The sequence below is a fragment of the Pantherophis guttatus genome, chromosome 10 (assembly GCF_059756535.1).
Source record: "Pantherophis guttatus breed Tessera chromosome 10, ASM5975653v1, whole genome shotgun sequence".
Lineage (NCBI taxonomy): Eukaryota > Metazoa > Chordata > Lepidosauria > Squamata > Colubridae > Pantherophis > Pantherophis guttatus.
Genome location: NC_142072.1, coordinates 3906151 through 3922821, shown reverse-complemented (window position 1 = coordinate 3922821; position 16671 = coordinate 3906151). Strand labels below are relative to the sequence as shown.

The 16671-nt window shown below is 43.6% G+C and overlaps 1 protein-coding gene across 4 annotated transcripts; it reads left to right on the top strand.

Moving 5' to 3' along the window:
* Positions 1–5520: 5520 nt before the first annotated feature.
* Positions 5521–13722, top strand: APOC1 (apolipoprotein C1). 4 transcript variants are annotated; one of them, XM_034438039.3, is made up of 4 exons: positions 5521–5643; positions 8389–8457; positions 9533–9683; positions 13466–13722. In XM_034438039.3, exons 2-4 carry the CDS (start codon positions 8400–8402, stop codon positions 13539–13541), a joined length of 285 nt encoding a protein of 94 aa, XP_034293930.1. In that variant the 5' UTR covers positions 5521–5643; positions 8389–8399; the 3' UTR covers positions 13542–13722. The 4 variants fall into 4 exon arrangements, with proteins under 4 accessions (XP_034293930.1, XP_087732776.1, XP_034293929.1 ...); XM_087876650.1 differs by having other exon boundaries at positions 5600–5643; positions 8386–8457; XM_034438038.3 differs by lacking the exon at positions 5521–5643 and adding an exon at positions 6055–6193 and having other exon boundaries at positions 8386–8457.
* Positions 13723–16671: the final 2949 nt, after the last annotated feature.

Sequence of the window (16671 nt, the reverse complement as noted above, 5' to 3'; positions counted from 1 at the left end):
ATCCATCCATCATCCATCCATCCATCCATCCATCCATCTATCTGTCCGTCCATCATCTATCTATCCATCCATCCATCCATCATCTATCTATGTATCTATCTATGTATCTTTCTAGCTATCTAACTATGGGTGATAGAAATTAAATAAATAAATAAATAAATAAATAAATAAATAAATAAATAAATAAATAAATAAATAAATAAATAAATATCATCTATCATCTATCAATCCATCCATCCATCCATCCATCATCTATCTATCTGTCTGTCTGTCCGTCCATCCGTCCATCCGTCCATCCGTCCATCTGTCCGTCCATCCATCCATCCATCCATCCATCCATCCATCCATCCATCATCTATCCATCCATCATATAGTTATCTATCTACCATCTATCTCTCTATCGCAGAAGTCTCCAAACTTGGCAACTTTAGGACATGTAGACTTTAACTCCCAGAATTCCCCAGGCTTAAAGTTGCCAAGGTTGGAGATCCTGCTCTGGAGGGTTGGGTAGATATGACTGAGTGATGAAGAAGATGGTCCTTCAAACAACCTGGTCTTGGCCAGGTAGGGCTTCGAAGGTGACAACCAGGACCTTGAATTGAACCCAGAAGCGAGTTGGGAGCCAATGCAGCTCCCTCAAGAGAGACGACACTTGTGCAAATCTTGGCTTGAGCAAAACCAGATGTCCCGTCTCCGAAGGTCTTTCAAGGGCAGCTCCATGTAGAGCACAGGGCAATGGTCAAGACAGGAGGTGACTCGGGTGTGGTGGGTGATTGTGAGCAGAGATTATTACCAAATAATGCAAATGTTTCTGATTCTTGGACATCCCAATTATGCAATATTTATTTGGAGAACCCAAATAAATCCGATGGAGGAGATTGCATGATGGAGACAGTTCTCTCTCTCTCCCTCCCTCCCTCCCTCCCTCAGGTACTCTTCTTGGCTAAATTTCTAAATTTCTAGTGGAAGGGGATGAGACATGAAACATGCAGTTTAGTTTACCAAAGGGTTTTAGTGCTTTATAACTTGTACTTAAGCCTAAAATCTTAAACCCAGTTTCTCCCACATTCCTTTTACTGTGGAAAATTTCTTTCTTTGTTTTCTTTCAAGGACAAAAGAAAAGTAAGTTTCCATAGAGGGAGGGAGGAGAGAGAAGAGGAGAGGAGACAAGAGGAAGAAGGAAGAGAAAAGGAAGGAAGGAAGGAAGGAAGGAAGGAAGGAAGGAAGGGGAGGAAGGAATGAAGGAATGAAGAGTGGGAGGGAAGAAAGAAAGAAAGACAGAGAAAGGCAGGCAGGGAGGAAGGGAGGAAGAAAGAAAAGGGAAGAGAGGAGAAGAGAAAAAAGAAAAGAAAAGAGAAAAGAAAAGAGAGGAAGGAAGGAAAGAAGGGAGGGAGGGAGTGGGAAGGAGGAAGGGAGGAAAGAAGAAAGAAATGAAGGAAGGAGGAGGGAAGGAAGGAAGTAAAGAAGGAAGAAAGAGAAAGAAAGAAAGAAAGAAAAGAAAGAAAGAAAGAGAAAGGGAGGGAAGGAGGGGGAGGGATGGAGGAAGGGAGGGAAGGAAGGAAGAAAGAAAGAAAGAAAGGCAGAGAAAGGGAGGGAGGGAGGAAGGAAGAAAAGGGAAGAGAGAAGAGAAGAGAAAAGAAAAAAGAAAAGAAAAGAAAAGAAAAGAAAAAAGAATCCACAATGCAAAGAGTCCAGGGAGGGAGGGAGGGAGAGAGGGAGGGGAGGGAGAACAAAAGATTCCTTAACCCAGCCTGTTTCTCTGAGCAGGAGGTGGCAGCCCTCCAGAGAAAAGAAATCCCGCAGGATCCCTCCAGGGAGAAGGTTACCAGCGTTCAACCTCCGCCAGTGGGAAGGAGAGGATCCCGGCCCAAACCCAAAGCCTTCCCCATGAACGCAAATAAACTCCCTCAACTCCTCCTTCCCCCAATGCGGGGGTGGGGGGAGGACGGGGGTGGGGGGCGGCCAGGCCTCAACCCGAGGAGAAAAGGCGCATTGTGGGGTCGGACGGTTTGTTCCGTGGCGCTTCGTGTGCAGGAAACTCAAGGGCCGCCATTCAGTCCGCGGGGGTTGCACAAGGCCGGTGGAAACGGGGCCACCGGGCGATTCCCACGTAGGGCCAACCGCACTCAGAGTTTCCCAGGAATGGCCCCCTCGCTTCTCCCTCTGCAGCAAAGCAGAACAAGGCTCCCGATTCTAATCCTGCACCCTCCTGGAACCGACACGACGAGGTCCTTCGCGCCAAAGAAGCACAGACGGTCCTCCGCTTACGACCGTTTCTTTAGTGGCCATTCGTACTTACGATGGCACTGAAAAAAGGGACTCGTCGGGACCATTTTTCACACTTATGGCCGTTCCAGCATCCATCTCCCGTGGTCACATGATCAAAACTTGGATATAACTGGCTCCTATTTATGATGGTTGCAGTGTCCTGGGGTCATGTGATCACTTACTGTTTCCCTCCCTCCCTTCCTTACTTCTTTCCTTCCTTCCCTCCCTCCCTCCTTTCCTTCCTTTTCACCTTCTTCCTTCCTTCCCTCCCTCCTTTTCCTCCCTCCCTCCCTTCCTTTTCACCTTCCTTCCTTTCTCCCTTCCTCCCTTTTCACCTTCCTTCCTTTCTCCCTTCCTCCCTTTTCACCTTCCTTCCTTTCTCCCTTCCTCCCTTTTCACCTTCCTTCTTTCCTTTTCTCCTTCCTTCCTTTCTTCCTCCCTCCCCTCCCTTCCTTTTCACCTTCCTTCCTTTCTCCCTTTTCACCTTCTTTCTTCCTTCCCTCCCTCCTTTTCCTCCCTCCCTCCCTTCCTTTTCACCTTCCTTCCTTTCTCCCTTCCTCCCTTTTCACCTTCCTTCTTTCCTTTTCTCCTTCCTTCCTTTCTTCCTCCCTCCCCTCCCTTCCTTTTCACCTTCCTTCCTTTCTCCCTTTTCACCTTCTTTCTTCCTTCCCTCCCTCCTTTTCCTCCCTCCCTCCCTTCCTTTTCACCTTCCTTCCTTTCTCCCTTCCTCCCTTTTCACCTTCCTTCTTTCCTTTTCTCCTTCCTTCCTTTCTTCCTCCCTCCCCTCCCTTCCTTTTCACCTTCCTTCCTTTCTCCCTTCCTCCCTTTTCACCTTCCTTCTTTCCTTTTCTTCTTCTTTCCTTCCTTCCTTCCTCCCCTCCTTCCCTTTTCATCTTCTTCCTTCCTCCCCTCCCTCCCTCTTTTTTCCCCTCCCTCCCTTCCTTCCTTCCTTCTCCCTTCCTCCTCCTCCTTCTTTTGCAACTTTCTCTCAAGCCAAGTCAATGGGAAACCCAAATTCACTTAACAACCTTCTAGGGATTTGCTTAAGGACCACGGCAAGTATGGTTATAAAATGGAGCTCCCTCTGCTTAACGGTGGGCCTATCCCTACAGAGCTGAAGAGACGGCTTCGGGCTCTCTTCCATAACTCAGCCTGGCTCACATTTTAGGGTGCAATGTATTTCTTGGGTGAAACTCTTAAGTCAGCTCAAACTACAGCACCCATCACCCACTCCAGACACCAGAGCTGGGAGTGATGAGAGACATACTCCAATGACCTTGGAATAAGAGTCCAACTCTTTTTCTAGGGCTTCTTGACTTTTGGGGTGTCCCCCATTCCCCCCCCTCATAAACCACCTAAAGTCTAATAAGTCCGGGGTCTCCAAACTTGGCAACTTTACAACTTGTGGACTTCAACTCCCAGAATTCCTCAGCCAACCATAAGAAGTCATTATTTTTTATTTTTGTGAATTGGTAGAGTTCCCATAGATCAGTGTTTCTCAACCTTGGTAGCTTGAAGATGGGTGGACTTCAACTCCCAGAATCCCCCAGCCAGCAACGCTAACCATAGGGTTCATAGGTTCAGCAACGCTGGCTGGGGGATTCTGGGAGTTGAAGTCCACCCATCTTCAAGCTTCCAAGGTTGAGAAACACTGCCATAGATGGTCATGTATGACACTATCCAAACAAGGACCTCAGGTGGAAAGGGAGAAGCCATCTTACGCTGGCAACTTTAGAAACACGTTTAGAACACGCTTAGTTCTCATGACGCCAGGAACCGAAACCTGTCAGTACAAGTGCTGAAATGCTGGAAAAGGTGCTCCCTCCGTCTTTGGCAACACTCATCCAACCTGTCCGGATGCTTAAAATGTATTTCATTGTATAGTTTCTCCTCATTAAGTAGAGGCCTTGCTTTCTGCAATCAGATTTTCCTTCCTCGGAAAATCATGTGGGCGGTGAGTTCCTGTTCTTCCTCCTCCTCCTCCTCTTTTCTCTTTTCTCTTTTCCCTTTTCTCTTCTCCTTCTCCTCCTTCCCCTTTCCCCTTCTTCCCTTTGTTTTCTCTTTTCTTTCCCTTCCTTCCTTTTCTGTTTTTTTCTTTTCTTTCACCTTCTTTTTCCCCTCCCTCTCTCCCTTCCTTCCTTTCCCTCTCCTTCCTTTCTTTTCTGTTTTTCTTCCTTCCTTCTGTCTTCCCTTCTTTTCCTTCTCTTCTCTTCTCCTTCCTTCCTTCCCTTTCTCTTTTCTTTCCTTCCTTCCTCTTCTCTTCTCTTCTCTTTTCTTCTCTTCTCTTCTCTTTTCCTTCCTTCCTTTTCTCTTTCCTTTTCCTTCCTTTTCTGTTTTCCTTCCTTCCTTCCTTCCTTCCTTCCTTCCTTCCTTCTTCTTCACTTCTCTTTCCCTTCCTTCCTTTTCTCTTTCCCTTTTCCTTTCTTTTTTCTTTTCCTTCCTTCTGTCTTCTCTTCTCTTCTCTTCTCTTCTCTTCTCTTCTCTTCTCTTCTCTTCTCTTCTCTTCTCTTCCCTTCCCTTCCCTTCCCTTCCCTTCTCTTCTCTTTTCTTCTCTTTTCCTTCCTTCCTTCCTTCCTTCTATGTTTCTCAACCTTGGCCAGATTGAGAAACATGGAAGGTGGACATCGACTCCCAGAATCCCCCAGCCAGCCAATTCTGGGAGTTGGAAGTCCATCCATCTTAAAGAGGCCAAGATTGAAAAACACGGCTTTATGAAGTGTGTATCCAATGGGAAAAAAATGTTCTACTCTATCAAACAGAGAAGGTTCTCGACACTCACTAAGGCCTCCTTTGAAAAGAAAAGAAAAGGTGGCAATACAAAGTGTTGAAGGTGGGGCTTCAAAATGCCTCTTGAACCCCTTCCAAGATACTCAGCATGCAGAAGCTCTCGGCTTTTACTCAGTGCTCACAATAGCTTCCCATTTCTCTTTCTCCCAGTTCCCAGTTCCCTGTTCTTGGCATAGTTAAGCGGGCTCTGGGAACCATTGCTTAATAAATCGGAGTGTCTCTGAAAACACTTGATAGAGAATTAAATGGCAAATTAAACAAAAAGGAAAACTCCAAGCCAAACAGCCCCTCTGCCTTGTTTGTGGGTACTTGCATTTTTAGGGCAACCAGAGAACACAAAAGCATCTGCTTGCTTTAATATATCCAAAGTTTTTTTAAAAAAATCTGCTTGCTTTTCTAGACATCTAAAAAAAAGAAATCCGCAATCCGCAATCGGGCTGGTTTAGAGTCAGCATCTTCGGGACGACTCAAGAAGATGTTTTATATTCTACTTTTTATCATTTATATTTTCTTATAATTCATTCTGTTTGGAAATTCAGGTCCTGCCTTCCCCTGGATCGGTCGGTCCCTCTGAATGTTAAAGATAAGGTGTCTCTTTCTTATGACTCACGATCTGTTTTTTTATTTCTAAAAAAAAAAAAATGCTAACACTTTTCTATCTTATCGCTTACAGATCTTTGAAAGGTGGGTTGACTCTCACCAACAGAGAAAGCGGGAACTTTTTCCCATTTTCCCAAAGTTGCTCAATCTGCGAACGATTGGGGAAATATTATTTCTCTGTTCCTGTTTTTAATTCCTTCTTCCTTCCCTTCCCTTCCCTTTTTTCTTTTTTTCTTTTTCTGCCTTGGGTATTTTTCCAAGCAGAAAAAACTGGATGGCACACATAAGGGAAGGGAAGGGGGAAAAAAACAACAAAACACCGGAATCCATCTCTGTCTAATGTTTCATTTCCTGCAGAAATGAAGCAATCTAATCGCAGGGAGGAGATTAAAAAAAAACATCAGGTCAGATTTTATCCTTGCCGGAGGTGGGGGGTGGGGGGTGCGATGACGGAGGCTGAGGGCAGGTTTATAGGGAACAGCAACTGGATGGACCTGCAAATTCCACCCAGGGATATTGTCTCCACTCACAACTACAAGTAAGTAAACGGCAACGAAGAGAGTTGGGAAAGACTTTAAGATCAACTTTGGTTATCAGGGAGAGGGAAGGATGTTCCCATCAAATCATTCAGCTAAAAAAAAACAAACATTTCTTTATCATTTTAAAATAATTAGATGTTTGGCTTAATTAAATGCCAAACATGAATCGGCATGGGGGATTTATGGAAAACGTGTTACGGGGGCGATCAGAATTAAGGATTGAAAGCGTTCGGATTTTGACAGTAGCAACCTCGGTGGCTTTAAAATGTAAAAAGAGATTTTTCCCATGTTTGTTGCTATTTCTTCTCGGGGAAGTTTGTCACTCGGGTTTGACACCTGTGATTTCTTGCCTTGTTGAATATATGTGTTTTTTTTTAAATTAGTGAACAACACCCACTCCCCAAATTGTAATGAATTTGAATGAAATGAAATGAAAATTTAATTTTAAGTGAAATATAACGTTTAACTCTCCTGTAGATTTTTTTTTACTTCACCAGCAAAATGTATTTTGTTAACAAATGAGATTTAAATTAAATTAAATTAAACTAAGTTGTTAAAAGAAAATGTTTTGCCTGTATAAAATGAAACGGAAGCGTGATTAAAATGATTTATCTTTCAAGAGATTAAACGATATCCACAAAAATATTAATAGAGAATTGGTTCAATCCTTTAATGTATGACTTAATCTACCATCTGGAGCATCTGCGACTCTACCGTCCTGTTTAGACGAGACAAAGCCATTTCCAAAATCAATAAAGATCACATTTTATTTTATTTATTCTATGAATTTATCATATTTAGGAAGTGCCCATCCCCTCCGTACATCCTTGGGTGATGTACAAGTAACTCTAAAAATATAAAAACCATAAATAAGTATTATACTAAAACAATTAAAAACAAGAGTAAGATAATAAAAATTAAACATTTCTGAAGAGCGGGGTCGATCTATTTTCTAAAGCAACTGATGGCAGGACAAGAAGCAACGGATGGAAATTAATCAAGGAGAGAAGCAACCTAGAAACAACGAGAAATTTCCTGACAGTGAGAAAAATTAACCAGTGGAACAACTTGCCTCCAGAAGTTGTGAATGCTCCAACACTGGAAGTTTCTAAGAAGAGATAGGACAGCTGTTTGTCTGAACTGGTAGAGGGTCTCCTCTCCTGCCTGAGCAGGGGGTTGGACTAGAAGACCTCCAAGGTCCCTTCCAACTCTGTGATCCTGCATCATGAGGATTGCATTTCCCCCCATTTCTTTAGGATGCTTCCCTCTGCTGAAGCAGAAAGCAAGGTTTGTTAAGACACCGGAGCAAAGGCTGCCGAAAGCTTAGAAAGAAAGTCTAGAGAGGTCAAAAAAGTCAAATCACAATCAGGCAGCTGAGATTTTTCACCCTTATATATTGGACACCCTCAGAGACCTGGAAAGTGGTTCTGTCTGTTGAGTGAGGAACGCGTGAAGATTTTACAATCTGATCTTTATGTAAGATATCAATAATACCTTATTTATATAAGATGTTATACCACATCATTATATAATTACTAATTACTAATTGGCTAATTACTATTAGTCAATTACCCATAGGGTGCTTACACACCCAGCTTTTGCAATTTTTCTGCTTTTTTTCACTGCATTTTTCTCTTCCTTGCACACCGGACTTCAGTTCATTCTGGACAGCACCCATCAAGGGAGCGATTCCCAACCGGGACCCCACCCCTCCCTCTCCTTTGGGTTTTGGGGGGAGGGCTACAAATCCTGTTATTCTGCAGCTCCAGGAGACGGTGATGGAGACATTGGAGTAAAATGCCTTACTAAGAAAGATTATTGGCCATACATAGCATGCATACCTGGTGTGGGGCTTTCAGATCTGGAGACTTCAATTTTGGCTGCAAATTTTGGAAATCTAAAATGAAATTGAAGACCTTGATTGATCTGTGTAATCAGAGGAACATCTGAATCTGGGGAGGGTTATATTCTGCCTGGCCATCATTTCTATTCTATTCTATTCTATTCTATTCTATTCTATTCTATTCTATTCTATTCTACTCTACTCTACTCTACTCTACTCTACTCTACTCTACTCTACTCTACTCTACTCTATTATTTTCTATTCCATTCCATTCTTTTTCCTTATTTTATTTTGCTTTATTATTTTACTGTATTTTATTTTTATTAATGATTTTATTTTTTGCTCCAGCAGGAGGTGCAACCATGAAGCTGGTGTTGGCTGTTGCGGTCCTCCTGATGACTTTGTCTGCGGTGGTGACAGGTGAGACCTGGGGAAGGATAGGATTGCTTTCACCGGGGGAGAAAACAGGCCCCTTCCCCTTCATTGTGAGGGATTGCTAGCAAGGAACTCTGGGGGGATAGATAGATAGATAGATAGATAGATAGATAGATAGATAGATAGAGACAGACAGAGAGACAGACAGACAGACAGATAATAGACAAACAAACAGAGATAGATGGATGGATGGATATAGACAGACAATAGATGATAGATAGATAGATAGATAGATAGATAGATAGATAGATAGATAGAATGATGGATGGATGGATGATAGATAGAGATAATAAATGGATGATAAATAGATAGATAGATAGATAGATAGATAGATAGATAGATAATATATGGATGAAGGATGGATAATAGACAGACAGATAGATATAGATAGATAATAAATGGATGATAGAGAGAGAGAGACACAGAGAGAGAGACAGACAGAAAAACAGATAGATTAGATTGAGACAGAGATTATGATGATAGATAGATGATAGATAGATAGATAGATAGATAGATAGATAGATAATAAATGGATGATAGAGAGAGAGACAGAGAGAGACAGACAGAAAGACAGACAGATTAGATTGAGAGAGAGATTATGATGATAAATAGATTAGACAGACAGATAGATAGATAGATAGATAGATAGATAGATAGATAGATAGATGCTTATAGATACTTCTATAAGTATTCAAATAGGCAAATGTTGCACAAATAAATATCATACATGATGCAAAAATCTGTGCACTCCAACCCAAAATCTCCATTGTTTGTTCTGAGTTTATTGAACCCTGTGTCAATTTCTTAACACATAGCTGGATTCACACAACATGCCGGACTAAGCTAAATAGAATTGGGTAGTTTGCGCTTCAGTATTTTGTGAGGCATCAGATATGCCTCACAAAACATGTTCTGTGAACCAGGTTATTACATTAAGCCCTAACAACACGGCTTATTTGTTTGGATATAATGTTTGTTATATGAACTCAACATGAAGCGTCGGTTTAGCATTGTGTATAAGCAAGTAACAAGGTTGTTTTTTCAATTTATCTACCCCAAGACTCCAATGAAGACGGTGAGAAAGAGCCCACCATGGCCCAGAAGTTTGAGAAGTATCAGAAGGAGGTCCAGACGTTTGTTGATAACCTTGGGGAGAAGGCTAAAGCTGCTTTTCTTGAATTCCACAACAGCGAATTCAGCAACAAAACCAGGTGAATGTTTTTAGCTCACATTCTTCCAACTATAACTATTAGGAGGGAAGTAAAATAGGGTGAGGGGCCTTGATGCAGCCATCTTGGCTGAGAATTCACAGAGGAGAAGAAAGAAGGAAAGAGGAGGAAGAGGAGGAGAAGGAGGAAGAGGAGGAGGAGGAGGAGAAGTAAAAGAAGAAGGAGGAGGAGGAGGAGAAGAAGGAGGAGAGAAGAAGGAGGAGGAGGAGGAGGAAGAGGAGGAGGAGGAGAAGAAGAAGAAGAAGGAAGAAGACGAGGAGGAAGAGAAGAAGGAGGAGGAGGAGGAGGAGGAGGAGGAGAAGAAGAAGAAGGAGAAGGAGAAGAAGAAGGAGGAGGAGGAGGAGAAGAAGAAGAAGAAGGAAGAGGAGGAAGAGGAGGAGGAGGAGAAGAAGAAGGAGAAGGAGAAGGAGAAGGAAGAGGAGGAGGAGGAAAAGGAGGAGGAGGAGGAGGAGAAGAAGAAGAAGGAAGAGGAGTAGGAGGAAAAGAAGAAGAAGAAGGAAGAAGACGAGGAGGAAGAGAAGGAGGAGGAGGAGGAGGAGAAAGAGGAGGAGGAGGAGAAGAAGAAGGAAGAGGAGGAGGAGGAGGAGAAGTTGGATTCTCCAGAAGACCCCAACATCTGGAGAACATCAGCCAAAGGAAGCCCATCTTAATATTTAGCATCAAACTTCTCCTTCATAAATCTGGAGACAGTTCCCCAGAATTGTTTTCACTCTGTTTCCATATCCTGGTCTTTCATCATTCAGTTTTTGGAAGTTGTTCTGCAAGCTCTTCCTCACTTCTGCCAATTTTGAAACCCTGGAAAAGCAGGAACATCCGCAGCCACCCAATTCTGATCCTCTCCTGATTCATTCTTTGATCTGTGCCTGCCTCTGCCAACTATACATACCTCACTCTCATCCCATAACAGAAGTAAAATTAATAATTAAATGCTCCCTTCCCATCCATATTGTTGAAAGAAGCCACAACGACATCCCAAGCGTTACGACATCATTGTGCAAACAGCAGGAATTAGGCCACGTGGACCAATCCAGCTATGATGTAAAGGAGGAGCAGTAGGTGATTTCCATCCATTAGCCTGAAGAGGTCATGATGCAGGTGACATCATCTGACCCCCCCACCCCACCCACTTTGCAACAACACATGACTTATATGTCGGTGTATTTGCCTGATCTGGGCATTTATTGAAAAAAAAAAATCCAAGCATTTGATATGGGGGGGGAGTTCCCTGCCTGCAAAGCCACCATTCCTTTCTTACATTCTCTCTCTGTGTGATCTCAACGATGAAACTCTTTCCAGGATTAAAGATTTTCCTGGGGTTTTGCTTCAAAGACTGTCTTGCCAGTCTGATTTTTCATCCCCTTGTGACTTCTTAAATTATCACACACACCCTTTTTTGTTTTTTACGAACGGAGAGACTTCCTGATCAAGATCAGCTTTCCATCAGCGAACAGCTGACGTCTGAGAGGCATAAGCAGAGCTAAAAGGGTGCAAAATATTTGGGGGGGGGGAGGGATCAGCTGGCAAAAAGTTTGACTTTCCGGAACTGAGCTTGTTTCCTCCATCAACCAGAAAGTGACGGCCTGAAAGCTGAAAAGGGAATATCAGCTACCTAGATTAGCAAAAAAAAAAAAAAAAAAAGCAAATTTTTATTTAGGTTTACAGTATAAGCAGAGGAGCCTGACAGATGCGGCAGCCACCACTAGATGGAGATACAGAGCAGACCGAGAGGGCTCCATCGAGAAGATCCTATGGGGGAGAAGGACCCCGGGGTGGGGGTGGGGGGGCGAGTTCGTTTGAGGGGTCCTTTGTGCTGTCTGAGCTCAGTTGTTGTCTTGCAAAGGATTCATCACCCGAACTAGGGAACATCATCAATCAGTGCTAGGTGACATGGTATAGCACGGGGTTGGACTAGAAGACCTCTAAAGTCCCTTCCAGCTCTACTCTGATTAACTTAGCTAGTTTCCTCTGCTGCCTCTTTGCTCCAGCCCCTCCCTGCTGGGAATCCAGACAGCATTCCACCACACAGTGACAGTCCTGCCTCCAAACCCTATGATTCTATGATAGCCTCTTAGGTGCCCACGGCAGGTGCTTTCTAAATCCCTGCCCAAGGTATGCCAGTCAGATTTTGGCATGCAACCGACTGTAATCATCTGGAATTCTTGCTGGAGGCTCAGTGAAACCGCCAAACAGGTTCCTGAATTAGCATGTCTGTGATTTGAAACACCTCTCCTAGAATGGTGTCTTAAGCGATACGGACTCTCTATGAATGAGCGTGAAGAGGGGAAGCCTTAAGTCCAAGGTGAAAAATATTTTTGGAAGCCGCAGAACCAGTGGCAGAACAGGATGATGGAAAAGAGCCGTGTTTGAGAATCGACAGGTACTCCTTGACTTACAATAGCTCATCTAGTGACCCTTCAAAGTTACAAGGGCCCTGAAAAAAGCAACTTTCACACTTATGGCCGTTGCCGCATCCCCATGGTCACATGATCAGAATTCGGATACTTGGCAACTGGCATGTATTTATGACGGTTGCAGTGTCCCGGGGGTCACGTGATTCCCTTTTTGACAAGTAAAATCCAACAGGAAAGCGAGATTCACTCAACAGCTGTTACCTTCCCACTGAAGTGGTACCTATTGATCTACTCACCTTGGCATGCTTTCGAACTGCTAGGTGGGCAGGAGCTGAGGCAAGGATGGGAGCTCACCCCGTCGTACAGAGCGCAGGTCTCAAACCCAAGGCTGTCCGCTTTTCATCGGACGAGCTCAACGTCTTTAACCACATGATCTTGCCGAGGAGTGTCAAACTCAAGGCCTGGGGGTTGGATTTGGCCTGCGGGGGGCTTAGATCTGGCCCACGGGCCCACCCTGGAAACAGCAAAGGACCAGACCACAGTGCCTCTGCCAGCGAAAACGGAGCTCGTGGTGTGGTCAGGGTGGGTGTGGCCAGCTTGACGTCATTCATCAAGGCTCCATTTTCAGCTGCGATGGCCTCCTGCAGCCCTCTGCCAAAGAAAATGGACCTTGGGGAGGCCGCACGCGAGCCGTCCGGTCTCTGTTTTCAGCTGTAACAGCCCTCTGCCAGCAAAACCGGAGCCCAGGCGGGCCACGCGCAGCCTCTCTGAGTTCCATTTTCTCTGGCAAAGTGCTGCAGGAGGCCGTCGCAGCCAAAAACAGAGCCTTGATGAGTGATGTTGAGCTGGCCATGCCCACCCTGACCATGCCCCCGGCTACACACACACACCGCCCCCCCCAAGGTCAAACACAACCCTGATGTGGCCCTCAATAAATTTGAGTTTGACACCCCTGATCTTGCCAGTCTGAAAGTACGATTTTCTCCCGGTCTCCTTTACCATGGAAACAACTCGGGAAGGTCCTTTCTGAGCTCTTCCTTCGCCCATTGTGCAGCTGAGGGCTAGGCTGTCCCTTATCTGACTGTTTCCTTGGCAGCATCTCTTAACCTAGTCAGAGGTGGGATTCACTTACTGTTACTATCGGTTCGCCCAGGACCGGAAATGTGAGCATGTGATGTCACAAACCGCAGCAATTCGCTCGTGTGCGCCGCCCACAAACGCATGCAACATCAAAAACACAGCGATATAGGAATGGGATTGTGCCCGGGCTCGCCACTACCGGTTCGCCCAAACCGGTCTGAACCGGCTGAATACCACCTCTGAACCTAGTCTCCCAAGGTCTTTCTCACATTACAAGAGCTTGGGAGCTTTGGAGATGGCCAGATCACTCACCATTTCTCTTGTCTTTGGCAGGAAATGGCTTTCCGAGACTTTCCAGAAGTTGAAGAAAAAGTTTGAACCCATGACCTCCCAAGACGGATCCGACTGAATGTTCCCTCCATTCCACGAGCGATAGAGAAAGAGGGTCGTGTAATCCCAACTGTAGCAGTGAAAAAAGAAACATCTTTTTTCCCGACTTTCATGTTCTGCTTTCTTTGTCTACGGCTGTTGTTACTTCCAACCAATGGTTGTTAGACGTAAATAAAGAGAAAAAAATTAAGTAGGAGAAACGAGTCATTTGTAAATCATTTCTTTCTAAAATGTCGTCAACAAATATCAGGATGGTACAATTAGGATTTTAACTGTTACCCCCTTTAGATTTTCAAGTTTTTTTTCTTTTTTCCTGCGTTGGCCATCTATTATTATTATTATTAGTAGTAGTAGTAGTGGTAGTAGTAGTAGTAGTTGTAGTAGTAGTAGTAGTGGTATTAGTGGTATTAGTAATAGTAGTATTACTAATACCAATAGTAGTGGTATTATTATTATTATTATTATTATTATTATTATTAGTAGTAGTAGTAGTAGTAGTAGTAGTAGTAGTAGTGGTAGTATTTTCCCCCAAGATCAAGGCCCAAATTTGATTTTTAGTGCATTCACAAATACATGTCACATTTCCTTCTTGCCCTACAAGAAAAACGGATGAAGTGGCTTTTCAAATAAATGCTTACAGGTAGTCCTCAACTTATGACTGCAATTGAGCCCTGTTGCTAAGCAAGACAGCTCTTAAGTTTTCCCCGTTTTATGACCTTCCTTGTCGCAGTTGTTCAGTGAATCAGTGTGGTTGTTAAGTAAGTAAACAGTTACAAAGTGAATCTCCTGAACATTTAATTCTACTATATATGCTAGTTTTGTGGAAATAGTCAGGCACGGGAAGGGTTTCTGTGGCTCCCGGTGTTTTCTTTTCTGTGGGAAACGGGTCCAAATGGCTCTTTGAGTGTTTAAGGTTGCAGACCCCTGGCTTAGATTCTCAACCTTTCCCGGAGGATGTCTTGTATCCTACACCTAATTCCAAGCACACTTTCTTTCCTGAAATGGAAGAATGTCTCTGGCTTTCCATAACTCGTGGTGTAGGGTTTCCTGCCTAAGCAGGGGGTTGGACTAGAAGACCTCCGAGGTCCCTTCCAACTCTGTTATTCTAATTCTAACCCCATTCAAACAAGGATTCTTGCTTCAGCTGGTCTTAGAAGGCATTTTTGAAGGCCTCCTTCAGATACAGTAGGTTGATCAGTGACCAGGAGCAAATATTGCTTAAGTTCTAAGCAAACTGTCCTTGTCTCTCTAACTTCTGTCTACTCAACACGTTGGATGCTTGAGTAAATATTCCTTTGGACCCGTAATAGTTGCTCCAAAGTTCTGCTGCTGGGGACTTTTCATAGGCAAGGTCCTTCTGAACGCAGGAGAGATCCGGGAAACATGGACGTTGGGAAGAAATGGCCTCTTTTAATGCTGCTTCCAGAGTTGGAAGGGACCTTGGAGGTCATTTAATCCAACCCCCTGCTTAGTCAGGAAACCCTATTAGAGGTACTCCCCAGTCACAACTGGGACTGGAATTCCATAAATCATTGGGGTTATTTATTTATTTATTTATTTATTTATTTATTTATTTATTTATTTATTATTTAAATTTCTATACCGCCCTTCTCCTTTCGGACTCAGGGCGGTGAAGAGCCAAAAATAAAACATTTGTACACAAAAGTTAAAATAGTTTTAAAATAATTCAATAAAGGATATTGTAATATCCTCATGTCGAGGATATTACACTATTTAACATTACAATAATTATAATAATTATTATTCTTCGCTACGACAAAGAAGGGTGACAAGAGACCGTTTCTTCCTGACTTCCACGTTTGCCAAATCTCTCCCGAATTCAGAAGGGCCTCATCTTTGAGAAGTCCCCAACAGCCTCAACGTATGACCCCAACGTACGACCTCAACTTATGACCAGAAATTGGGTAGTCCTCAACTTACGACCACAGTTGGTTCCAGAATTCCTGTCATCAATCAATGCGGTCGTAAGTTGAGGCTCCACATCACCGGACCCAACTTTTTCGACTATAGTGGTTAAGCAAATCTCGCGGTCGTAAGTCCAAATCCACTCTATCGAATGGGTAATAATTTTTTTTGCCATTAAACAGCTAACCATAAGTCGAGGACTACCTGTACTGTATGCAAGAGTGTCCCCAGAAGGGGAGGGGGTCAAAAAAAACAAAATTATTTCAATTATACATCAAATCCTGTCCTTTTTAAAAGAAATTTCCAACAGTTTTCTTGACTCTTTCTGTGTAGCAATCATATTTAGTCAAGTCTTATTATTTCAACTGCCCTTTTGTTGGGTTTTATTTTGAAATACGCTGCCCAGAGTCCATATAATAATTGTAATATGCATGGGGCAGGCAAAACAAATTGGTAAATAACAAGAAATAAAATGTGTGACTTGACAGGACAAATCTTATACAGATGACTTGGAAGGTAGAACATTCTAGATCAGTGTTTCTCAACCTTGGAAGCTTGAAGATGGGTGGACTTCAACTCCCAGAATCCCCCAGCCAGCGTTGCTCCAACACTGGAAGTTTTTAAGAAGATGTTGGATAACCATTTTGTCTGAAGTGGTGTAGGGTTTCCTGCCTAAGCAGGGGGTTGGACTAGAAGACCTCCAAGGTCCCTTCCAACTCTGTTATTCTATTTTCTATCTACCCAGAGAAGCTCAATCTAGGTAGTCTCTAAGGATCAACCACTTGATGGCAGGCAATCAATCCAAGTGGCAGTTCCACCCCTGATAGGTGGCTGTTCTTTTGATCAGATCCCCAAAAGGGTGCCTTTAATTAGAACGGATATCCTTCCAGATTCCTCCATCGCGCTTCAAAGATCATTGCTAAGTTTGGTTTTCCCGTGTCATAACATGGGATCCTGATCCTGTTTGCTTAGACTTTGAACAGGAAAGGGGGATGTGCAGTTTGGGAGAAGGTGGGCCATCATTTTGGATGGGACTTTGCTTGTCGTTTTTTTTTTAATGTTAGCAAGTCTTCGGCCACGTATAAATGTCCTGCTTTTCATAGGAGCGCCAGCTGGATCTGAATCTCGCCGCCGTAGCTGGATAAGAGAACGTGAGTGTGATGGAACGCCTTAACTTTGGGACTTAACTTTGAGAGAGCCAGTGAAATTGGAATATTTGGGTG

What these genes read in the sequence shown, in the direction of transcription:
- APOC1 (XM_034438039.3), top strand. Translation starts at nt 8,400, where the DNA reads ATGAAGCTGGTGTTGGCTGTTGCGGTCCTCCTGATGACTTTGTCTGCG. An exon ending in TTTGTCTGCGGTGGTGACAG is followed by an intron (nt 8,458 to 9,532) that starts GTGAGACCTGGG and finishes ATCTACCCCAAG; the next exon opens with ACTCCAATGAAGACGGTGAG. An exon ending in GAATTCAGCAACAAAACCAG is followed by an intron (nt 9,684 to 13,465) that starts GTGAATGTTTTT and finishes TGTCTTTGGCAG; the next exon opens with GAAATGGCTTTCCGAGACTT.